Here is a 25,526-nt window from a genome sequence, read left to right as displayed (position 1 = left end):
AAATACATGATAATATTTAACCAACAGACTGAAAAGTGGCACCATTTCATCATTTAAATGAAACACCTCAAATTTCAGACAACTAACCTGCAAAACCAAACATATATGACTGAGAAAAAAAAACCAAAAAACTGAGAGAACTGGCTTTTGCTTTGGGGTGAAGAAGGGTAAGGAACCAAAATATTCAACAGACTAATATTAAGTGCTTACTGATGGGGAAATGCTTTAATGATTCCATGGAACAGAAGCTTACCAAAATAATTACATGGTAACAAAGAGTCTTCAAGGGTCAAGAGGATACACAGGTTCAGTATCAAGGCAACTAAGAGAGAATGTAAATGTAGTTAATACCTGCTTAACTTGACAGTGTATGCTGGAAACCTCTTTCTAGAAAACCATACTTTGTGTAAATATATATGCATATACTAAAATAGAAAAAAATTAATAAAAGTGAGTAATTACCTGATGCTATCAGTTAGTAACTATTGTCTCTGGACTACACAAATCAAATATATGCTTAGGACATAAACTGAAAAAAAAGGGAGGTGGGAAAGAATCTGGAAAAGTTTGAATCCGACTATTTCAAAACAAATTATGTATTCATTAGGCTCAAAGGGATAGGTAGAGCCGTGAGATGTCAATCATATGGAGTCTCTGAGTTACACTCAATAAAGCCACAGATACACTTATCCCTCCATTCTGGTGTTGCTGGAATACCACAGAAAGACGGTGGGTCTTTGTCTCCTTACAACTCAAAATGACTTTAGGGTGTGCTTAAGTTCTCCCTGTAAATGCTACCAGTCCATATCAAAGCCAATATTTTGAGGCTGAAATTCTGTTTTTTAGTATTTAATTTCTTTTAGATCTTTATACCCCTGGGGAGAAAACACCAAAGGATCTGCAGAACAGAGCAGTTGTAAGGCAAGTACCAAGAAAGGACAACAGAGGGGCGCCTGGGTGGCTCAGTCGGTTGAGTGTCTGCCTTCGGCTCGGGTCATGACCCTGGGGTCCTGGGATCGAGCCCCACGTTACACTCTCTGCTCAGTGGGGAGACTGCTTCTCTACCTCCTACTCCCCCTGCTTGTGCTCTCTCTCTCTCCTTCTCTGTCACATGAGTAAATAAAATCTTTAAAAAGAAGAAAAGGACAATAGACTGGAAAGCTAACTAAAATGTTTCCACACAAATTAACCAAAAAGCTAGATCAAAGTATACAAGCAGAAAAGACATAAGCAAACTACAATGAGTGAACACTGGGAAATGTTCTTAGAGATAAGCCTGTGCAGGTACTAAAGTACCACATAAATCCTGATCAGATCAGTCAATGATGCCAAAATCATGGCAAATTTGGCACACATACTCACTGCCTTAAACACTACATGGATTTCCTCTTGGAAAGTAAAGTGGTGTTAAGTAGCAAGACTTATAAAGATGTTCATATCACTCAATCCTAAAAATTATCTTAAAGAAATAACCCTATAATAAACACATTTCTCAAAAATCTTATATACATAGCTGATCACTGCAATGGTATCTATCAATAATCTCAATGCTCAACATCTGAGGTACAATTATAAATTGTAGCACAGCAAATCAGACTATTAAAACTCATCACAAAAGACATTTCTTCTTCCTTTATACCAAAAAAATATTTAAAGGTAAAAAAAAAAAAGTCTTTTATGTAGAAATGATTTTGGAAAAAGATTAAATTCAAAATATTTTTAATACAACTGTGATGACTATAAATGTACGTACACAGACAATGACAGGACAAAAATAGTGTCAGAGACAAATTTTTCTGGATAATATTTTTACATTAAAAAAAAAACAAACAGAAATCCCAAATATCCTCCTGAATGCTCATGAAGATTTACTATTCAGGGGGAACCTCAAAAAACCCACACATTATGATATGAAAAAGGACTAGATAATCAGAAGGATTTAATATTCAGGTTGGCATTAACTAGCAAATGTGTGACTCCAGGGATGTTACAGCTTTCCTAAGATAAGAGAAGTTCTGGTTTAGATGAAGAAGTTTCCTTTCAACATGAAATTTCAGTGACTATGAACTTTCTGCTGGTATACCAATCTTAAGAATTTCAGTCAATTTTACATTCCCTTAAAATAAAAGCATTTAACATTAAATTATGGCAGAGACAGGATCTATATATCTACATGTTTTATAAGGTGTCACAAGTAACAGGTTGAATCCACATTTGATTAAAGTTTATTTTGTAGGGATTATGGGAAAATTAACTGTAAGGACACTTATCAAAACAAAATGTTGCCATTCTTTAACAAAATCTTATTTCAGAAAACCTTATGTACAGAAAGTCTGAAGAAAAAGCAGAAAACATCAGAAATCTCACGACCTACAGATAACTACTGCTAAATCCTATCCTATTTATGCCTACAGATATATATATATATATATTTAAATGCCATTAATATTCAATGTGAATTTTACTGATTTTCTTAGAGGAACTTAAAATTTTCCTGGGGGCAATTCAGGCCCCCAAATTAAAACTGAAGGCAACACGGAAAACATTATTTAGCACAGAAATGTTCGTCAAAGATAAAACAGCACATAGCAAGCAATCAAGAGCATGAACCTCAGAGGGAATGTGCCTAGCTTCTAGTCCCAACCATACAAGGAGGCACTCGATTATCAGAGGACCATGGGATATCCTATAATCACACTGAGATCTAAAAGCAGGGCACTGGGGCAATTAGGTTCATCACTCATTCTCAAATGTAAACAGCTTAAAACATTAACCTCAATCCTCCAACAGTGTTCCATCTGGAAAAAGAAAAACACAACTCACAACACAATTTTACTTAAAGATACTTAAACGCATTCACAGTTAAGAAAAAGCAAACACTCCCTATCCTGCGGTCCAAAAGGGTGCAAAAAGAGAGAGAGAGAGGGTAGAGATACATTAATAAACACTTCACAAATGTTAAACCCACATACTAACTTAAGCTTGATCATCACTATTGCAGTGGTTTACATCATTAGTATTTTCAGGAAACTAATACACGACTCAGATATGGTCTTCCAATGGGAAACTGTAAAAAGGATCAAAGACTCTAAAGGCTCTCCTATCCAGAAAGCAGGACTTACTATTGAGCTTCTCTTGAACTGTATGTGGTATTCAGATACACTCTGAGGGTACATGCATACTACAGCCAGAAAGAAAAGAGTAGAAAAGCTGAAGAGAGAGAATTTCTCTTAATTCCCCTTTCCCCAAAAGCAGAGACTCAGGGGATTACCTTTTGGGGTGATCTTAGAGTTAAAAGTAGCAAGGAGGGTTACTAAAGTGATTTCTTCCCTGACTGAAGGGGCTAGATATATGGAAGAAAATAACACAGCATTAAGATTCAAATTTGTTATACATATAAAGCAGGCATCTGTCTGATTCATCACTCCTCCCTCTTGGCCAGACCATTAAGTATGACGAAGAGCCTTTAAAGAAAAGTTAGGCTAAATTAAGGTCTAAGGGGGTAGATTTTCTTGGGGTCTAAGATCCATTCCCACTCAACTTGTTCTGCCAAACAGTAGAGGAAGTAAAAGGATAAATATCAAAGGCACACACTTAAAAACACATAATCTGCACAATATATGTGTATCTTTAATTCAATTAATGCCAGGTCATAACTGCTTGAAATACCAATTTTTTAAGTGCAACATATTTGTTTAGAAAACTTAACAGTTCCATTCTGCTTACTGGTTTTTTGACCAACGTTATCAAAAAGGAAAGAAAAAGCTAACTAAAGAAGTCAACTTTTATTCTTGGTTCAAAAGAAATTACTTTTTGGCTTTATATCACTTATTTCATGTTTCAAGCTCATCTCAATGATACTCAACATAGTCTTGCTTAAAATCACCAAAATATTATTGGCCCATAAACAGTGTACCAGTCATTTCCATGAACTAGCACTATGGCCAGGAAATTGTGCTAAACAGAGTGGAACCTTCTGAAAATTCCACTTCTATCAAGTTACTTACCTAAGTTTCCATTTCTCCATATATAAAATGGGACTGTATTTGCCTCACTTTCCTATGTCTCTATATTGAGGTTAAAAGAAAATCTAGGGCGCCTGGGTGGCTCAGGTGGTTAAGTGACTGCCTTCGGCTCAGGTCATGATCCTGGAGTCCCTGGATCGACTCCCGCATCGGGATCCCTGCTCAGCAGGGAGTCTGCTTCTCCCTCTGACCCTCCCCCTTCTCATGTGCTCTCTCTCATTCTCTCAAATAAATAAATAAAATCTTAAAAAAAAAAAAAAAAAGAAGAAAGAAAATCTATAGAGGGGCGCTTGGGTGGCTCAGTTAAGCAACAGACTCTTGATTTCAGCTCAGGTCATGATCTCAGGTTTGTGGGATCGAAGCCCACGCTGGGCTCCACGTTCATCAGGGAGTCTGCTTCTCTCCCTCTGTCCCTCCCACTCCTGTACACTTTCTCTTTCAAACAGATAAATCTTTAAAAAAATCTATATAATTATGCAAAAGTAATTTTGAATTTTTTAAATATGTATGTGTGTATGTGATCTCTACACTCAACATGGGGCTTGAACTCATGACCCCGAGATTAAGAGTCCCATGTTCCTCTGACTGGAGCCAGCTAAGCACCCCTGAATTATTTACACTGAAAAATTTCAATCAGCAGGATGCTGTTACATACAAGTCCAAAGGCTACTGCACCTAAGATTTATATTTACCAACACCATCGAAAATGCACGTCAAGAATCTAGAGAAATACAGTAACTGCTAAAAACAGTCCTAAATTCTTGTTCAACTTATTATCCACATCCCTATTTTAATAGTCCTAATTAGTCTTCTTCTTTTAATATGGTAAATCAAATATTCCTCAGCCAGTATCTATCACTCTACTCTCTATCTCAAAACGCTTGTTGGTGGGGCGCCTGGGTGGCTCAGTTGGTTGAGCGACTGCCTTCGGCTCAGGTCATAATCCTGGAGTCCTGGGATCGAGTCCCGCATCGGGCTCCCTGCTCGGCGGGGAGCCTGCTTCTCCCTCTGACCCTCCCCCATCTTGTGCTCTCTCTCTCTGTCTCATTCTCTCTCTCAAATAAATAAATAAAATCTTTAAAAAAAAAAAAAAAAAGCCTGTTGGGCCAATACACTATTCATTGCCCCTGGTGACTGCAAAACTTCTGAAAAAAAAAAAGTTGTTTCTACTTAATCAATGGTAGAAGATTATAGCTTGGGACTGTTTAAAAAGAAAAAGCAAGAGCTTACATTTTTAGCATGCCTTTCTTCTGAGAAAGCATTTATCCTCTGACTTATCACCATCACTCCACAAAGTAAGGAAAGGGTAAAAGAAATGAGGCTTGTTTTACAAATAGAAACAAACACAAATAGTGAAGTCATCTGTCAAAAGCCACAGAACCAACATTTTGTTATGTTAAACAAATCTCAATTTCAAATCCAGTCCTTTAAAAAATATTTACCCAGTAATTACGTTACCTGGAAGAAAAAAGGGGATATAAGAAAATATACATGTCATTTGCTCATTCGGGCAAAAGAAATACAGGAAAGCTAATCCAAAAACTAATGAAAAATGGCCACCTACAGAAGGTGGGAACATGAGGGAAAGAAGGGGAAAAAGAGAAGAAGGAATGATGGGTTTTTGTATAGCTTTGACTCTTAGAAATGTAGTAATGCTTCACATACTCAAAAATAATAAAATAAAGGGGTGCCTGGGCGGTTCAGTCTGTTAAGCACCTGCCTTCAGCTAAGGTCATGATCCCTGGGTTGTGGGATCGAGCCCCATGCCGGGCACCCTGCTCAGCGGGGAGTCTGCCTCTCCCCCCCCCGGCTTGTTCTCTCCCTCCCTCTCTCTCTCAAATACATAAAATCTTAATATATACCCATCTGCATATATATGTACGTATATATATGCTTTAGCATACATGTTTCCCAGCTTTGTCTGTTGAGAAGTCCTAGAAGCAATGACACCATGCAGCAATGAGCACAACTAGCATCCAGATCTTGGTTTCTGAACTGTTGCCCAATAAAAGGAACCAGGGCTGGAGCAGGTAAAATACAAGATGAGCTGGGAACATCTTTTGGTGCCTAAAAGTGAATACTAACGGAGGGGAGCATGTTGAAAAGACACAGGAACCAAGATGAAAGAGCCCAAATACCAAAAAGTTGTCTCAACAAGTAGAGCAACTGAATGAATAATAACAGTAACAGATTATAATCCATAAAATATCCATGAATCCATTCTGATATAAACTGAATGACTGAATAAATACATAAGTAAATGAGAGAGAAAAGACAGCTTTCTTTTTTTTTTTTAATTTTTTTTTTTAAGATTTTATTTATTCATGAGAGACAGAGAGAGAGAGAGAGGCAGAGGGAGAAGCAGGCTCCCAAGGAGCAGGGAGCCTGATGCGGGACTCGATCCCAGGACCCTGAGATCATGACCTGAGCTGAAGGCAGACGCTTAACCATCTGAGCCACCCAGGTGCCCAAGACAGCTCTTTCCAACAGAATTCCAACTAACATATAGAAAACAGAAAATCATTCAGTAAACACCACAGTAAAAATTGTTGCAGGCAAAACCCACTAGTAGATGATAAAATTGTGGATTAAAGTATAATGAGCAACAGAATATTACATGTATGAGACAGACATTCATTACAAAGGGGAAAATACTAACTTGACAGCGGGGAGGGCTGGCAGGCACCGCCTTAACCAAGGCCAAGAAGCTATCACCACCAACATCACGTCTCCCCAGTACAGTGCACTAGAAGGGCACAGTACACTTCTGTGGTATTACTGTGATAAATGCATAACCTCTAATAATGATAAAACATCAAGCAACTCCAACTTGGAGGAACATTATACAAAATAACATACCAGTATTTCTGTATTAAGGCCATGAAAGACAACAAAGAGGAAGAACCACCACAGACTGGAAGAGATTTAAAGAGACAGGACAACTAGGGGCGCCTGGGTGGCTCAGTCGTTAGGCGTCTGCCTTCGGCTCGGGTCGTGGTCCCAGAGTCCTGGGATTGAGCCCCGCATCGGGCTCCCTGCTCCGCGGGAAGCCTGCTTCTCCCTCTCCCACTCCCCCTGCTTGTGTTCCTGCTCTGGCTGTGTCTCTGTCAAAAAAATAAATAAAATCTTTAAAAAAAAAAAAAAAAAAAGAGACAGGACAACTAAATGCAGTGTGGGATTTTGGACCCCCCCCCAAAAAAAAACATCAGTGAGAAAATGAGTGAAATTTGAATACAATCTGAATAGTACTGTATCAATGTTAATTCCTAGTTTTGATCATTGTACAATGATTATGCAAGTTAACCACACTATAGGAAGCCACGTGAAGGGTACGTGGGGGACTCCATGTGCTACTTTTGTAACTTTTCTGTAAGTTTAAAATCGTTTTTTAAAAGTTTTAAAAAATGAAGAAAAGTTTACCCAGCATTATTGAGTAGAGTAAATTTCATTCATACACAAATCTAGTATCAGACTACAGCTTCCTGTCACCTTACAGGATGAAATACATAAACTCATTAAGATAAATACAAAATCTATTATGAATTGGCCCAATCATCCAACACTCCATCAAAGAAAAGTATTTGTAGTTCCTCTACAACACCGGGCTCTCTCAAGCCTTTCACATTATACATGCAGTACCCTCCCTGTCGGAACTCATTCTCAATCTTCAGCAAATCCACAAGGACTCAGCGCAAGTACATCCTTCTCTATCAGACTACCTTTCCTGACCTCCCTTAGAAGTGAGAACTCTTCCCCTCTTTATTCCCCTGTTATGTGCCTGTTTTAAGACTATGAAGCTCTCAAGGGAAGATACCTGATTCTGCCAATAGAAAACCTAGGCACACAGCACAGTCTGGAACAATAAGCTTTTACCAAATGTTTATTATGGACCAAATGCTGTTAAAAGCATATTATACTTCTTCAATAGTTAATTATCAACCATTCTAAAGAGGTATAGAAGCAGAGCCACTCTTACCTAAGACCCTTGAGGGCTGATGTGTCATGGAATTCATAGACTTTCACAAAGTCATACATTGTATGCACTGGGTTAAGTGCTTCAAAATCAAATCCAAATCCAAACCCAAAGAATGTGAACACCAAGAGTGAGCTGTAATGTAAACTATGGACCTTGGGTGGCTGTGATATGTCAATGTAGGCTCATCAATTGCAACAAATGCACCACTTTAGTGGGGATGTTGACCACGGGGGAAGACTACCCAAGGCAGGAGTGCCATGCCAGGCAGGGGGTATATGGAAATGCCTATCTTCTGCTCAATTTTGCCGTCAACCTTAAACTGCTCCCCCCCAAATAGTCTTAATTAAAAAAAAAAATCAAATACATTAATATTTCTGCTTCAAAAAGTATGGATAATTAAAAACATAAACAGTCTTAACAAATATGACTTCAGGTCAAATTCTGCCACCAAACGAGCTTGATGCAACTTAGGAAAACCACTTTTGGTTCTCATAGTTGGAGTTTGGAAATGCAGGTAAAAGAGTAAGGACTTGCATTATTACTCCTACTTTGCACAAGAAGGTATGGGAAGTGTGGGGGGAAAGTAGTGTTCTACACATGTCAAACAGGTCAAGGTGGTTGGCAGTGTTGTCTGGATCTTTTATTTTCTCATTTTTTGTTTAGTAATTCTATGAATTACTGAGTTAGGAGTGTATGTATTTGAAGCATCCACCTTTATGACTCTTCTGCCTCCTTGATGGAATGACTCCATTTATCAATGTAAAATGTCCTTCTTTATCTCCGGTAATTCTGTCTTAAAATTTTATCTCTGGTATTCCTGTCTTAAAAATTATTTTGCTAATATTAATACATCCATAGCAGCTTTTTTATGCTTACTGTTCATTAAGTATATCTTCCCGTCCTTTTATTCCCCATAGATCTGAGCTTCCAACTGTTACTATTCACCTTCAACCTAAAGAAAAGTTCTTTAACATTTCTTTCAGTGCAGATATTCTGCCAACAGATTCCTCTCAACTTTCTTTTATCTAAAAAGGACTTTATTTCACCTTTATTTTTTAAGATTTTTATTTATTTGAAAGAGAGGGAGAGAGGGAGAGAAAGCACAGAGGGAGAGGGAGAAGCAGGCTCCCCGCTGAGCAGAAGCCCAATGCGACACTCGATCCCAGAACCCTGAGATCATGACCCCAGCAGAAGGCAGACGTTTAACCAAATGAGCCACCCAGGCGCCCTATTTCACCTTTATTTTTTAAAGGATTTTTTTGGCCATGTATAGAATGTTGAGGGGCAAATTCCAACCCCCCCCCATTTTAATGATCTTACCCCAATCACTGTCTGTCTTCCACTGTTTCTGAAAAGAAGTCACCTATCCTTATCAATATTCACTTACATGGAATGCATCTTTTTTCCCCTCTGACTACTTGCAAGACTTTCTTCATCTTTCATTCTCACCATGTTATATTTCTCCTGCTTACTATTTTCTTAGTTTCTTCAATCTGTAAAATTATCTTTTTCATTCACATATCCAGCCATTATTTCCTTTACCCCCACCCCTCCCCACCAGTACCACTCAATCTCTCCTCCTTCTGGAACTCTAGTATACATATTCACTGTTTCCCCAGGATTATGTTCATTTCTGAGCAGTTCTATGTTCAGTCTATTTTTTGGCTGGTTAATTTCCACTGATCTGTTATGTGCACTGACCCTTTTTAAAGATTTTATTTATTTATTAGAGAGAGTGAGAGAACACACGCACAGGGGAGAAAGCAGAGGGAGAGGGCCAAGCAGACGTGTGCTGAGCATGGAGCCCGATGTGGGGCTCAATCTCACGACCCTGAGGTCATGACCTGAACCAAAATCAAGAGACAGATGCTTAACCGAATGAGCCACCCAGGTGCTCCATGAGTCTTTCTCTTCTGTAAGTTTTCAACCTGCTGTTTAGTATACCAGTACAATTTTTATTCAGATACTGTACTTTTCAATTCTCCAATTTGTGTTCCACAAGTTCCATGCGATTCTTTTTTAGTTTTCACCTCTCTGCTGAGATTCCCCCATGTTTACTATCTTTTACTCTAAATCTTCAAACATATTTTACTAGATGCTTTTAAATTCTTTTTTTTTTTTAAGATTTTATTTATTTGAGAGAGAGAATGAGGGAGAGAGCATGAAAAGGGGGAGGGTCTGAGGGAGAAGCAGACTCCCCGCTGAGCAGGGATCCTGATGCGGAACTTGATCCCGGGACTCCAGGATCATGACCTGAGCCGAACGCAGTCGCTTAACCAACTGAGCCACCCAGGCACCCTAGATGCTTTTAAACTCTTTATTTCCTAATTCCAATCTGAGCCATTTCAGGATCAGTTTCTACTATTTTTTTCTCATGACTAAGGAAGACATCTTTCTGTTTATTGATAGGTCTAATATATTGTTATTGTGTAATACATTGTATATGATATTGAACTCTGGATTCAATGAATTTTCCCAGAAGCATGTTAATTTTTGCTCTAGTAGGCAAATTTCTAGTTCTATCTGGTTAGAAACCAAATGAACCTTGATTTTGTGTAACATGTATAACATGTTTCATGCAGAAACGTATTAGAGCCTATTTTGGATTTTTCCTTAATCCTATGGTGAGTCCCCTTAGTCCTGGGAAAGTCTTTAAATCCTAAAGCATGAGCCTTCCTTAGTTTCAATGTAAGGCAAGGCCCAGGCCCAAGGTATTTACCAAGTCATGGTAGAATTCAAACTCCAAAATTCTGTGTTCACTGCAGTGGGCAGTGATTACATTCTCTGCTCAGCTCTTTCAGTGTACCAACTGTTGCTTTCTACTAGGCTCTATCAAAACTCATTGAACTTGTGAAGTTCAAGGGTTCGATTAGCTGAAGGATCTGAGAGGGATTTAAATAGATTATGGGACTAAGCCCTCCATTCCACCCCCCATGACTCCCTCTTTGCCACTATTCCCTCCCTCAATTTCTAGCTATTTGGCAGCGGTGACCTCCAACCTCTGACAATATGAAAACCAATGAGATTGTGGCTCTCTAGTTGAGTTCTAAAAACCCTGTACCAAACGGACTAAGGAGGCCCTCATCTCTGAATGTGTCTTCTGTCTGAAATTTTGTTGACTTTCTTTGGTAATTTTTAAATGCATTCTTCCTACCTAGTAATAGGCATAGGTTCCAAGTTAGCTCTTTTCACTCGTTAATTCTTAGTTGGGGAAAAGGGGACTACTATTTATTCAGGAGAGGTATATGGGAGGAGAAGAAGGAAAGGACGTTTTAGAACATGGGAGAATAGCGCTCAACAGCTTTATACATTTCCTCTTTCCAAGAACACACCCCTTTTGTTCAGAAGGTTTTCTATTTCATATCAGAATTTATTAGTGCAGCAGTTGACTTTATCAGTATCTGCAAAGCCCTTTAGTTTCTCTCCTCCACCTACTCTTACCTTTCAAACTGCCTCTGAGTTAGAAGTCAGACTGAAGTAAGTTTGTTTTTTTTTAAAGGAGCATTTTTCTAGAAGTTTCTCCCTTCTTCTCTCCCACTACTCTGTGGTATAAAAACAAAACCCACTCCATCTCAGGAAACATTTCCTGCTTGTCTCCATGGTTCTAAAAAGGCTCATCGATGTATCCAGTCTCCAAAATAATTCAGTTTCTGCAGTATCTGTACTGTGCTCATAACCAAAGCAGATACATATTAGTTCAGTCAAGAAACACTCATTCAGTTTGTAAATAAGGCAAAAAGAAGATTGTGTGTCCTTTCAGTGTAACACTTGAACGTCATCTAAACAAGCCCGCCTAGGGTCATATAACTCTCATTAAATTACTTAACTTTGTTTTACTTACTATTTACACCTGATTAGGGCTCAGATGCCTCAAGTTGGATGTTAATTTCTAGAACACTGAGGAGTTAAAACCGATCTGTGTCTAGTTGAAAACAGAACTCCAAAGGTAATGGCTTTATTATTCTCATAGGATATTTTAAGTTTTGGAGGTTACTGAGTAATCACATTCCAGCACTCATTATTCCCACCTTAATCAGTAATTCACAATGTATTTCTTTGAAAATTGTGTTTAACTTCTTGAAACTATATCTTGATAGTTTAAAAAAAAAATCCTCTTTGGCTTTTTTGGTGAGCTTCAGAAATGAAAATACAAAAATGAACGACACAGCACAACAAAACACACACCTCTGACATAATTATTCTTAAACCACAAGTCTTGAAATGTTTTTTGAAAGGGAGGAGTAAAAAGGGGGTGGCAATAAATACTTCCATTTTAGAAAAAAAATTAATAAGCAAAATAGAAATGGAAAATAGGGTGGTTAAATGTGAGTATGAAAATTTACAGCTGCCCCTGTCAAGTGTGACTTAAGATTTTTTAAAGCAAAATTGAAGACAAGGTATAAAAAGAAGCTGGATAACAAAAAGGCAAAATTAAAGATTACCTTAAGAGCTACAAATATAATTCGAAGTAAGCCAACTGTATTTGAGCAACCAAAACTATTACATAAAACAAAGGTGAACAGTCCAGTTCCTACAATATATTACAAACCAAGAACTTTAAAAAGCCTTCCTACAGTGAAAACCTCTGCTTGGCAGTTGACATATTAGGTACAAGGAAGATGATCTTGACCTTCAAGAATCACATGATCTAACACTAAGCATACGCATGCAAGTGAATGGTGGGTAAGAAAAGAGACAAGTCCTGAAGGGGTGCACACAGACGCACACATGTGAACATGTGTAAATACAACAATGAGAATCAGAAACAATGAGACACTGTCATGTCCTATCCTTCACCAGCACTGAGGTGAGAAAACCCTGACTACAAGAGATTGTCCACAAATTTTTGGAATTCCTAAATACACAAATATATAAATATCTTTACAAATCTCACTCCCAATCATGTATGCCTCAAATCTCATGTTTCCTGTACATCATACCACCAAGCACCAGCTGACCTTCCAACCTTACCCATGTTTTCTCTCAGACTTGTAACAATTTTTTTCTTGGCTAGAGCAATCACTAAAACAGTTTCACAAATCATTTGTAAAAAATAATTCTATAGATAGCATATAATGAGTCCACACTGTGGACCCGAATACTCGCAAAATCTGGCATTCTACTCTTTAATTTATTTAAAACCATTTTCCAGTTAAGAACCATTAATCTCTTAAGGTCTTCACATTTATCCCTGGCTTTAAGTTCTCTCATTAGGAAAGTTAGTTTCCACCATATCACATGAATTCCTGCTTAAAATGATAATAACAAAGGATAACAAGCTTTGTTGATTTGCAGATGAAAGAGACTAGCTGGTTTAATGCAGGATTTAAAGACCCAGCAACTCTAGCCTCCCAAACAAACCACAGTCGCGGGACTCTGGAATTTCTAATGAATGACTTCAGAAATGCTAATATTCATAAAAGCCAATGAGCTTCTGGGGGAAAAAAGTGAAACAAATAAAAAAAAGTGCTCTTGGGATTCAGAAGTTAAAGAAATTAACTGGGTTTTGAGAGAAATAGAAAAAGAGAAGGAATCATGGAAGAGGAAGATGTGGACTAGGCTTTAAGGATACAGAAAATTAGAGAAAATGACAGCTTTACTCTCATTACAGAGTTAAAGGGGGTAACTCAGAGAGAGCTCTTTCAACATCTTTGTGATGTCCAACCTCTAGTCCAACCTTTTCATTTCGTAGTGTCCCAGAAATACCATCAGAGCCACACGGTTTCCTGATTCTCAGTAACACTCCACGCTGCCACACTTGCTCCGGCTGTGTTGTCTTGAGTTAGGAGCTGCTTTTAAAATCAAGGTCAACTACACAGCTGCAGGAGGGGCCCTGTGCCGCTCTATTCAGGAATTCAAGCCTTGAAATGCCGAAGGTGATAAAAGGGGATATAGTCCTTTCCTTCAGCCAATGCCAGGATCCTTGTTACGGAGAATAAACTGTGTACTGATGCAAACCCCGGAATTCTCACTCATTTCCCCCCTTTTCTGTCTTTTATACTTACCAATTTATCATTCCCATGATCTGTCTTCACTTCAGAACTAAGCGGAAGGAATAAGTCTGTTGTTGTATGCTCTGGGGGAGGTGCCTCCCCGAGAACTATCAAACCCTGCAAGACAGAGAGAGAAGCAGCATAAGGGAGCGGTATCCTAAGTCACAAACTTAATTTATGAGTTAATACCACAAGAGTTAGGGGCAGGGGACTGGTTTACCAAAGCCCTTTTCCCTTTTCCTATGGTTCTGAAACAAAAACACACACTACCAGCAGCTTTGCTTTCCCAAGAGTTATTTCAACATAAAGCCTAGCAGTCTAGCAAGGAGTAAGGCCCAAGTCAGACCCAAGCTTCCCCCTTTTCCCATTTGAATGCTGTGACCTACATAAGCTTGTTACCTTTAGCATCTTTTAATCTGGAATCTTGAACAGAGTATGGTACTTTATACTGTATTATTAACTAGATTATACTGCAGTAACAGCAGCAATGCAATTTTTCTAGGTAACTTGATCACAGATGTGGCTTAAAGATTACCTTAAATGCTACAAATATAAATGTTAAGTGCTACAAATATAAATGATAAGCCAACGGAATTAGAGCAACCAAAACTACTACACAAAATAAAGGTGGAACAACACTGCAGTCCCTACAATATATTACAAACCAAGAACTTAAAACTGTTCCAAAGGCACCTGTTTCTCCTAAGCATAAATAACACTCCAGGTTAGGTTCCTGCTTCACAACCTCAAAGTCAGATCTTACATTCATCCCAGGAAATAAAAAATGTAAAAAAAGAAACTTAAAACGGCTCCACAAATCCTATCCAGGCAGCAAGGGCCCAGCTTGGAAAGACAGAAGAGAGCTTACAGTGTAAAACAAAAAGCCACACACATGACTCTCACCGTGAACTCAAAGAGAGGTAACCAAAACCAAGTTTTGACACTGTATAACAGAAAGACTGGGATGAAAGTAACCAGGGCTTTGTGTCTTTGGTTCTCCTTCTCTGATCTAGAAAATAAGGAGATCTGAATGATAAGACTCTCTTAAAGGTAATTTTGTATTAGAATCACCTGGGGAAACTTACCAAGCTATACCTGCCCAGCTTCAACATCAAATCTACTCTGAGTCCCTGGGGTTAGGGCTGGGTATTTGACATTTTATAAAAAGCTCCACTGCTAAGTCCTAAGGCAAGCTCTAAACTGAAACATATTAGACTTGCTTAGTCTTGACTCAGCATCAGAATCCCCCAGTGAACATCCTAAAATATGGACTTCAGGACGTAAAGATTCTGACTGTATCAATTTGAGCTCCCTACACAGACTCTTGTAAGCCAGTGAACCAGATGATCCATTCCTAGGGTCCTTTCTAACTCAAAAACCTCTATAAAATAGGGGATGCAAAGAGATGAAATGGGGGAGTGGGGGACTGGTATTAAGAAAAACAATGGAATTCTACCTGTTCCCCCCCAAAAAATGAAGGAAAAAAAAGTGTTACAACACCCCCACCCCCAAGCAAGAGAAACAACACTTAAATATCCTGGAATAAGACTATGACTAGCCTATGTAGAAAATGAAGTGGTAACTCCTCAGAAAGGGAGGCAAAGACCATTAAGAAACGTTTGCCCTAGCCTTCAAAATGAAGTTTATCCGGCTAAAAGAACGGCTGAAAAAGATTTTCTTCTCTCAATCACGGCATAAAACAGACTTCATAAACTTTACCATGTCAAAGTAAAAACTATTCGCAAAAACCAGTTATCTTGCACACTATTCCCTTCTTAAAATAGTGCATTCAACCTCTTCTCTGCTTAAGAGCCCTGGTTACAGTTATACCGGTCTCATGATCTCCTAGAAAATGTACGTATAATGAGGTTGTTGCCACTGAGAGGAGGGTTATTACAATACAGTTACTAGGTAAATAAATGCAATTAAAGGTTACAATACTAGCTGCTCTTATGTCCTTTTCTTCATATTGATTCTGCCCTTTAAAAATATATTTATCCAAAATGTCATTCATCCTTTCAAAGAGCTTGTCAAATCCAAGTCCCATCTCCTTCCAAGAAAATGTCCCTGGTTAACTGAGCCCTACTTGTTTTATCTACATTACCGGAGTTCCTAAAGCATCCGTATTATGTCCCACATTCTGTGTATTTGAATCTCATTTCCAGAGCAGAATCTTGGGCCAATTTATTTACTACTGCCTTAATTTATTTATTAAACTAATGTTAAGCCCCTTAAAGACTTAGACATAATACAAATATATTTGAATCCCCCATATTCCCTAGCAGAATCATACACCAAGAAAGGAAATGTGTAACAATTGTTTTTTGAGTTTTAGGTTAAAATTTTTTTTTCCTTGAACAAGAATATTAAGTTTATATTAATTACAGCCAGAGCCTAAATAATCCAATTACCAGGTATAAAGTTACTCCCTCAATTTTTTTAGGTGAGAAGGTAAGTCAGGATATAACAGCCACTATTTTCCAGAGAACACTTTTTCCTTAAACCACTGAGTAATTTCTTAAACACCTCTCTGAAAGACAACAAGGACACTCTCCTGAGACTTATAAATAAGACCTGGTAGGGACCACTTATTCCCCATCATTTTATAGACCCAGAGAGGATGGAGGTTGAAGGTCATGTCAACAGGCCAATCCATGGCAGAACTAGGGCTAAAGACTGGGTCAAACTACTCTTGTTCTTTCATTCATTCAAATCAAGCCACCAATTATCCATTTATTGACTTTTTTTTTAGGGGCTGGGGATACAGGAAAGAAGGAGAGACATTTCCTTCCCCCTGTATCCCCATCCAAACCCATCCCTGAAAGTGCTTACATTCCAATACTGGGGAAGACAGATAATAAACAATATAAGTAAATTTTATGTAGTACATTAGAAGGTGTCAAATGCTAAAGAAGGACAGTGTGAGGATTAAGTGGGAGTGGGCATCTCAGGGCTATTACGCACTCTAAAACAGACAGCAAACTCACAGAGGCCAAGACACAAAGACTGAGAGAGTCTCCCCATCCTTCACCACCGCTCAATTCAAAACCAGGATCATGCCCAGGCCCCCAGGCCTAGAAAACTCCTACATAAGGATCCAAGAAATTGGGATGGGTCATAGCTGCATGTTGTCATAATATATCCTTATAAATTATTCCTCTGTGGAAACACAAAGCTGTCCTACAGAAGTCAAAAAAAAAAAAAAAAAGAAGAGAAAAATAGTATGAACCAAAATTGAAAAAGGAAGAATTGATAGAAGAAATTACGCTAAGCCTAATTACAAAACAGGGCAAAAGAAAGCAAGCAAAAAGGAAAGAACAGAAAAAAACTTAAGTTGTAGACTTAACTGCTTCTATTTCACCAATTTCATATAATACATGGAGTCAAAGTACAAGATTAAAAAACATTACCTCTTAATTTATAATACAGAATTAAGATGTAATTTCACATACCCCCCTCCCCCATCTTAAGATAAATCCGTGATCTCACTGCAGATCAGTTCCACAGGAACCGTCCTGGGTTACCTAGACAAGACATAGCTTTCCACAATGCCCTTATAACCCTGTAAGATGGGAATGTCAACTGCTTTACATCACTTTTGAAGACAAAGGTGTATTTCTAGGCTTCTACTATTCTATTCAGCTCCTTTCCTATCCAGAAACTTCAATGCTCTTCCGCCTCTCATTCCCAATAGTATGTCCATCCTTAGTTAGCAACTGCTGTGTAATTTCACAGATCAGTCAGAAGAGATAAAAGAAAAATGGTATGTTCTGTATTAGACATGGATGTTGAAGACTGTGTCTCCTTTAGCAACAGAACCCATTTGGTCCCTGTGCCTTCCCCCTCAGTTTTATTTGGCAGGTATGAAATCTCAAAAAAAAAAAAGCTCGAGACATATAATGAAGACAAAAGAACAGCAGAGTGTTAGACAGAAAATGCTTTGGAGTCAAATAAATAGCTCTGAGTTCAAATTTAGCTCTGCCTCTTACAAATTTGTAAGCTGTAAGATTTGCTCTGTGCACTAAACAACATACATGAACATACCTATCTATGTATATACTCCAGGTACATACATTGCTTTCCTTTATCATTCTATAAGGCAAGGGAACATCTTTAAAAAAACAAAACAAAACAAAAAAACTTACTGAACATGAAAATTAAAATAGTAAGGAGCAATGTACAGAGGGGCTCCTAAACACTGTATCCTTTCTCCAAAAAGCAACAGGAATCATTACTCCCAAAAGAAACTCTCAAGATTCTCTCAACCTGGAAGTTAATACTTAATTTCTGACAGAAAAGAAACTGGTAATCAACTAGTGGTAGTTCTCACTTTTTTTTTTTTTTTTTGGAATACGTCACTTTAAAAAAAAATTAATGTTAACATGCTAGAGAGTAAATCCTTAAAAAGAAAAAGAAAGCTTCACCCTCTAATTCCCCAACCTAAGACAAATTATAACACTCTACAGTTGACCACCAAACCTAGATTCATCGCATGAAAAGGCCTGTACTACCCAGGCAATCCTAACAAATCTTGGAGCAGGATAGGAAATGGGAACATCAATCCACTTTACCAAAACATAGGCAGTTAAAAATTTTAATAACTCAAAAAGCAGGCAAGCCTTTGGAAGCAACTACCTTGAGCAACAGTCAAATGCTTGTACCTCAGCTCTGAGCTCATGTTTACTTGACCATGAGCAAACTGCTTACCTCTCTGACCCTCCACTGGTTTACCTTTACATTTGTAAGTAATAGTAAAACACTTAGCACAGTGCCCGGCACGCAGTAAATGCTCAAAGACTTCTATTATTATAGTGATATGAGACCAAATGCATGTTAATTTACCTTCGGGGTAAATTTTATTGCTTACATGTTATACAGGCTTGAACGGTATCTGTCTAAAATTTATGTAACCTAAAACCTATAAATGTATCCTTACTTGGAATTAGGGTCTTTGCAGATATAACTGGGTTAAAATGAGCCCTACTGTGGGCCCTAAATCCCAATATGACTGGTGTTCTTTTAAGAGGGAAATGTGGGCACAGACACACAGAGACAAGATGCCCAAGTGAGGACAGAGGCAGAAATTGGAATGATGCTTTAAACGGAGGAACAACAAGGACTACCAGCAACCACTAGAAGCTTAGAAGAAGCAAGGAAAGATTCTTCCCTAGAATCTTCAAAGGGAGTGTGGCCTTCCCTATACCTTGATTTTAGAATTCTAGCCTCCAGAAAATAAATTTCTGTTGTTTTAAGTTTACCACCCAATTTGTGCTGTTATGGCAGCCCCCAGAAACTAATACATTTGCTTTAAACAGACACTGTATAAATATAAATAAAGTTGTCAGTTTTCAACATATTACTTGTTAGGATTATCATTCAACTTTTACTCTTCCTATCACAATTTTGTAACAGACACTTTGTATTCAGACTGCAGACCAAGAAAATATATTATAATCTTGAACATCTTATTTTACAGACCATGAAAATGGAGATTCAGAAAGGTTCAGTGACTTTTCTTCCCAAGCCTATATAGCTATATGGTAGCAAAGACAGGACTAGAACAAAAAATTATCATCCCCAAGCCTGGCATTTCTTTATTACATTATGTTCTGAATAATAAAACTCTTAAAGAGTCAATATATCCACAAAACTCCAGAATAACCACTTTCCAGATATTTAGAAATATCTAAGACTTTTGAAAGTTTCCTAAAACTGCTGTCATTATTGCTGAGTTATGAGCTAAAGAATAAAACAGGAACCAAAAGTGAATTAAGAATATCTTCTCTGGGGCCCTGGCTGGCTCAGTCAGTGGAGCATGTGACTCCTGATCTCTGGGTTGTGAGTTCGAGCCCCCAATGGGTGTAGAGATTACTTAAAAAATAAGATCTTAGGAGGAAAAAAGTCACACACAGCTAGTGAGACTGTAAACCGAGGCTGTTGCCAAATTACTTCTATGAAGTATGCATCAAGGACATAAAAGTATCCATAATATGACTTAGCTAAAGATGTTTATTATGGTATGCTTTATAATTTTAATAAAGGGTATAATTAAAATAGTTGCCAAGAAAGGCAACAGAATATAGCCAATAAAAATGTTTTCCCAAAAAAACAACTAGAAGAGCACTCCAGTGGAATTTTTGGAGTAAAAGCTTAGATGACATATATGGGAGGCTGCAGAACTTTAAACTCTCATCATTTTATTGTCAGTTGGTCATCCTTTAACTTTTGGCCTACTAATTAATTTAATGCATAGAGTCCACACAGTACAGCAATTCTCTGAAGACTGCGACCAGCACTAAGGCAAGACAAAAAAGTGTTGAGACACTTATTTAAAAAAAAAAAATTCTTTAAGAATGTAAGCTCCACAAAAGTAGGATTCTTATTTAACCACTGACCCTTCTAAAGCGTTCACGGTAGGCACTCACCTATCTGCTAAATGGATGTCTCTTCCATGTACATTTATCCCTCAGTCAAACCCAAACTGAGTAAGGGACTCTTTTCTAAGTTGATTTTTAAGAAGAAAAATTACCACAGTGTCACTATCAAAAATAAAAGGTAAGAATCAGGACTCTGCAGATCGGAGGACACAGAAAAACCAAAATCCCAAACACCAATGTCTAATTTCACTGGAACAGTCTTTCAGGAAAAATCCTGTTTTTCCTTAAGAAAGCAAGGGAAGCTTAGTGGTAAAACAGAAATGCATCTAAGTAGAAAAAGCAAGATGATATCCTCAGTCTTCATTGCTTTTCCATAAATATAACAAATAATGAGTTACATCAATGGCTTATATTATATAGTTGCTTTCTTATGTTTCCTATTAGCCCAAATATAGGAAATGTTTTGTTCTAAATGCATGTTCAATTTAACATTATATTCTAATAGTGTTGTCTGCACTATTCTAAACAACATCAGGCCCTTAAACAAATTAAACCACTGTATCAGATCATATTAAACCCTTCTCTTTGACACAGTTAAGAGTCATGGAGGGATTGGGAAAAAAGGATAATGGTAATTTTTAGCTGGGCTGAAAAAGACCAGACATTTATCTCTTACCTTATTAGCACGTATCTGTTTGTAAATATCTGTTTGCTGCCGAATTCGATATTCCAAGTCAGAAACATGAGCCTGAAGCCAGTTCCAGCGGCTGACAATAGCTGCTCGGTCTGCAGCCCATCTCCATTCTGATCTGCGTCTCCTAAAAGGAAATAAACTGAGTGAAATTCAAGAGTAGAAGCAACATTTATACCCAATGGGAATGGGAGGATTTTAACATCTAAAGGCCCTTATGTCGCCCACTCTAGTGCCAAGAAAAATCCAAGACTTTATGTATGTATATATGTATGTATGTCAATCACAGGACACACATGGACAAAATTTCACATATAGATACTTCCCAAATTAACTAGTTGAAACTGCCTTCTACTATCCTGATACTGTGGCAATTTCAGAGGAGACACAGAAATATTCTCAGAAGACAGAATCTCAGGAGATCGAGAAGTATTTTCTACTTTTACATAAGACATATATAAACAATAAAGATTATCTACACAGAAAATCCAAAAGACATCACAAATTATTAAAGCAAAGAATTCAGCAAAACTGTAAAGATTGGCATACAAAAACTCAAAGTGTGCCAACAAGTAGAAAATATTCATTTTTATAAAAAGCACTATTCACAACACCAAACATGATACATACAAGATCTTTAGAGAAATAATAAAACCTGAAAACATAAAGACCTATAAAAATGAGATACAATTTTTTTTAAGATGGCAATTTTCACATGTGTATAAATTCAAATAAGTTCTAATCAAATTCCCTACAGGGTTTTTAATGGAAGCAGATGAAAAGATCCAAAAATTCACAAGGAAACAAAGACCAACAGTAGAGAATTCTCAAGAAAATATGATGGAAACTTCCTGGCATTACAGACTTACTGTAAAGCCATGACAATTAAAGCAATCCAGAAAGACAAAAAGACCAGTGAGACAAAATACAAGGCCCCAAAACTTAGAACTGGATATATAAAAGGGATGACATCCATTATCAGTGGGGAAAGATTGAACTATTCAATGAATAGTACTGAAATGGTCAGTTCTTTACATAGAAAAAAGTAAAATTAGTTTCCTTCCTCATTATATAATTCCGTAATTTTGGAATTCCTAAATCTGAAAAGCCAAACTGAAAGAAAAGTATCTTTGGAAGGATTCCTTAAATAAGACAACAAAAAACATTTTAGCTAAATTTCAACATACAATAAAGTTAAAGGCAAGACGCTGTTTGGTAAGATTAAATATCAGAATATAGAACAAACTCCAACAAAAAGGTGAAAAAACGGACAATCTAATAAACGATAAATAGAAAATTCATGTAAGAGAAATCCAAATGGCCAATAAGTACATAAAAATACACCCTACCTTGTTAAAATTTTGGTTAAAATATTAGTATCAGTCAAATATTAGGAAGCTATTTCAAACCCAGACTGGAAAAACCAAGTTTTGGTAAGATGTGGAGAACAGCAATTCATACACTGCCGGTAATAAAACCTGGCACGTCTGCTTCTGAAAGGTAATTTCAAAACACTTGGCTAGAGAGAAAAATGTGAATACCCAACCATCATGAATTTCTATTTCTAAGAACAACACCTGCACATCTGCATGAAGAAAGAGATTCACTGCAGTAGAGTTTGTAATAGCTAAAAGTTACAATCTAATTTGCTAAAATAGGGAAATAAACTAAGAAATAAGTTGTTTGAGATAACACATTAATAGTATAAGTAAAAGAATTTAACGGACTACTGCTTATTAATAATTATTATAATATGTATCAACGTGACTAAATCTCAACAATATGGAATGGAAAAATTGTAAGAAAATTAAAAAAAAGAATAAACATACAATAAGGGCTGTTACCAATACATAAATAGTAAATGTATAAAAACATGCATAGAACTGATACTCAACAAAGTTAGGATCAGGGTCCTCATCACCCTGGGAAGGGGAATGAAGAAATTGGATTTTAGCTCTCTTTAATAACGAAATGTGTGATTCCTCTTTAAAAACAAAAGTCTGGGGTGCCTGGACAGCTCAACTGGTGGAGCATGTGACTTTTGATCTTGGGGTGGTGGGTTCAAGCCCCATGTTGGGCACAGAGATTACTTAAAAAAAAAACCTTAAAAAATATAATAAAAATAAAAAAAAGTCTGATAGAAATATGACATTTTAACATTCCTTAAATATTAGAGGGGGTATATGGCACCTGGTATATTCTATAATCAAGGTATTTCATAATCTTCCATAAAATTTTTTTCCAAGAAAGCAGCGATCACATTGACTGTGTAGCCCCACCTCCCCAATCAGGATATACATACTCACTACTAAAAATTTTAAATGGCTGTAAGTGAACTTTAACATAGTTTACTGATGAGATTAAAGACAAACAAAACAACATAATGTCGGGGCGCCTGGGTGGCGCAGTTAAGCATTTGACTCTTGGTTTCAGCTCAGGCCGTGATCTCAGGGTTGTGAGACCGAGCCTCTCGACAGGCTCCATGCTCAACGTCTGCATCTGCTTGAGACTCCCTCTGCCTCTGCCCTTCCTCCCGCTCTCTCTCTCTCTCAAATAAATAAATCTTAAAAAAAAAAAAAAATGTCAATGAGAGAACACATCTAACCACAGCAGGATTAGAAATGAGTTAATACTTAATTATACCATTATAATTAAGACCAAGGTTAGCAATGTGATATTTTACTTTTATGTGGTCCAAAAATAAGCCATTCAAGCCAACCAATGTGATAAAGTACTATCCAGTTATTTCTCTTTTAGAAAGAAGGCATTTTATAGTTCACTAACCTTGATGGAATCAGTACAAGATGTAAAGATACTTTTTTATTTTTTAAAGATTTTATTTATTTATTTGACAGAGAGAGACACAGCAAGAGAGGGAACACAAGCAGGGGGAGTGGGAGAGGGAGAAGCAGTCTTCCCGTAGAGCAGCGAGCCCGATGGGGGGCTTGATCCCAGGACCCTGTGATCACAACCTGAGCCGAAAGCAGACGCTTAACAACTGAGCCACCCAGGCGCCCCAAGATACTTTTTTAAAAAGTATAATTATCTGAAGTGCCTAGGTGGCTCAGTCGGTTAAGCATCTGACTCTTGATTTTGGCTCAGGTCATGATTTCAGGGTTGTGAGACTGAGCCGCAGGTCTGGCTCTGGGTGGGCTCTAGCGTGCTGGGCATGGAGCCCGCTTAAAGATTTTCTCTCTCCCTCTGTCCTCCCCCCCCACCCCCATCTCTCTATCTCTCTCTCAATAAAGAAGTGTAATTATCTGGTTTAATGTTGGCTGCAGGTCTAGTTCTAGCCCAAATTCAGGAAAGAACCTCAAGAAGTTAAATATAACCTCTGGATCATTCCTGAACTATAAAAATGCCCCTCCATCTTTTTTATAAGAGGCAAAGCTAGTTAACCTGTATATCAAATTTCCAACTTTCATTCCTCTACAAGGTTCACCTTCCTATCCTGCTAAATCTCTTGGTTTTATAAGTTCATTTCATTCCCAAAGCTACCACAGCACCAAATGTCTATCTACCATATCACCACTGGGCTACTCCAATAAACCTCCTTAGCTACTACTCCTAACGTAAGTTACACACTACTTTTCCTAAATAAACTCCCTTCAAACCTCATTACTTCCTGTCACTCTTATGTGTAAGGAACCATACAGCTCCTCTGTGGCTTCTTTTCAAATCCGAAGTCTTCAAGAAAACAAAGTATAAGGGAAGTCAAATATTGTAAAAGCAATTCAAAGACAAAAAGTGATTAGTAAAATTAACACAATGTTCATTTAATGACAGTTTATTCACAGACAAATTTGTTTTAACTGACAGTGGCTAGCCAAAACAAAACCCTAATGTTGAAAACTAAAGCAAAGGAAAGAAAATTTCTTGGCAGATTTACAGTGCTTCGTCCTTAGTCACCCTTGATGGACAACGAATCCTGGCAGCCTCTCCCCATGATCCTGAACTTAGCTCATAAGCCTTGTCACGACAGTGTTCCAGGACACCAAGCACTCTTAACTGGCAAGAAAGATGAAACCTATTTGTAATCTCTGAATTTAGACACATCTTAACCAAAAGCATTCATTCATTCATTCATTCATTCATTCATTCATTCATTCATTCGACAGAGAGAGACACAGCAAGAGAGGGAACACAAGCAGGGGGAGTGGGAGAGGGAGAAGCAGGCTTCCCGCCGAGCAGGGAGCCCGATGTGGGGCTCGAGCCCAGGACCCTGGGACCATGACCTGAGCCGAAGGCAGACGCCCAACGACTGAGCCACCCAGGTGCCCCCAAAAGAATTCTTTTTTCCTTTCTTCTCTGATGTCAAGGGGGAAAAAAACAAAACAAATAAAAACATTTTAAAATCTGTTTGAAAGTCTGAGACTAAAAAAGAGAAGATTACTTAAAACATTTCAGTTCACAAGAACTTTAATGAATAAGTACTATTTTTCTCTGATATTAAAGAACAGCCTT

At 37.7% G+C, this 25,526-nt stretch overlaps 1 protein-coding gene and 1 long non-coding RNA gene across 7 annotated transcripts in view; both read right to left on the bottom strand.

The window, feature by feature from the left end:
* The window catches only part of KANSL1 (KAT8 regulatory NSL complex subunit 1), a 183,629-nt gene that overhangs the window by 31,794 nt on the left and 126,309 nt on the right, over positions 1-25,526 (bottom strand). For 5 of the 6 annotated variants that reach the window (XM_006734338.2, XM_031029261.2, XM_081804776.1 and 2 more), the window contains 2 exons: positions 21,048-21,189; positions 14,007-14,111 (listed from right to left, as the gene is read on the bottom strand). In XM_006734338.2, the coding sequence (XP_006734401.1) occupies positions 14,007-14,111; positions 21,048-21,189 (247 nt within the window). The remainder of the gene's footprint in view (positions 1-14,006; positions 14,112-21,047; positions 21,190-25,526) is intronic. The other variant, XM_081804775.1, reaches the window with a different exon arrangement.
* Positions 16,209-19,984, bottom strand: LOC145717316 (uncharacterized). The gene is made up of 2 exons (XR_014140443.1): positions 19,596-19,984; positions 16,209-19,527 (listed from the first exon to the last, which is right to left on the bottom strand). It is a non-coding gene; the product is annotated as an uncharacterized LOC145717316 (long non-coding RNA).

Source organism: Leptonychotes weddellii, chromosome 15, assembly GCF_054177405.1.
Source record: "Leptonychotes weddellii isolate Sample4059 chromosome 15, ASM5417740v2, whole genome shotgun sequence".
Taxonomy (NCBI): domain Eukaryota; kingdom Metazoa; phylum Chordata; class Mammalia; order Carnivora; family Phocidae; genus Leptonychotes; species Leptonychotes weddellii.
Note: the sequence above shows the minus strand (reverse complement) of the source record. Positions and strands in the feature narration are given on the sequence as shown.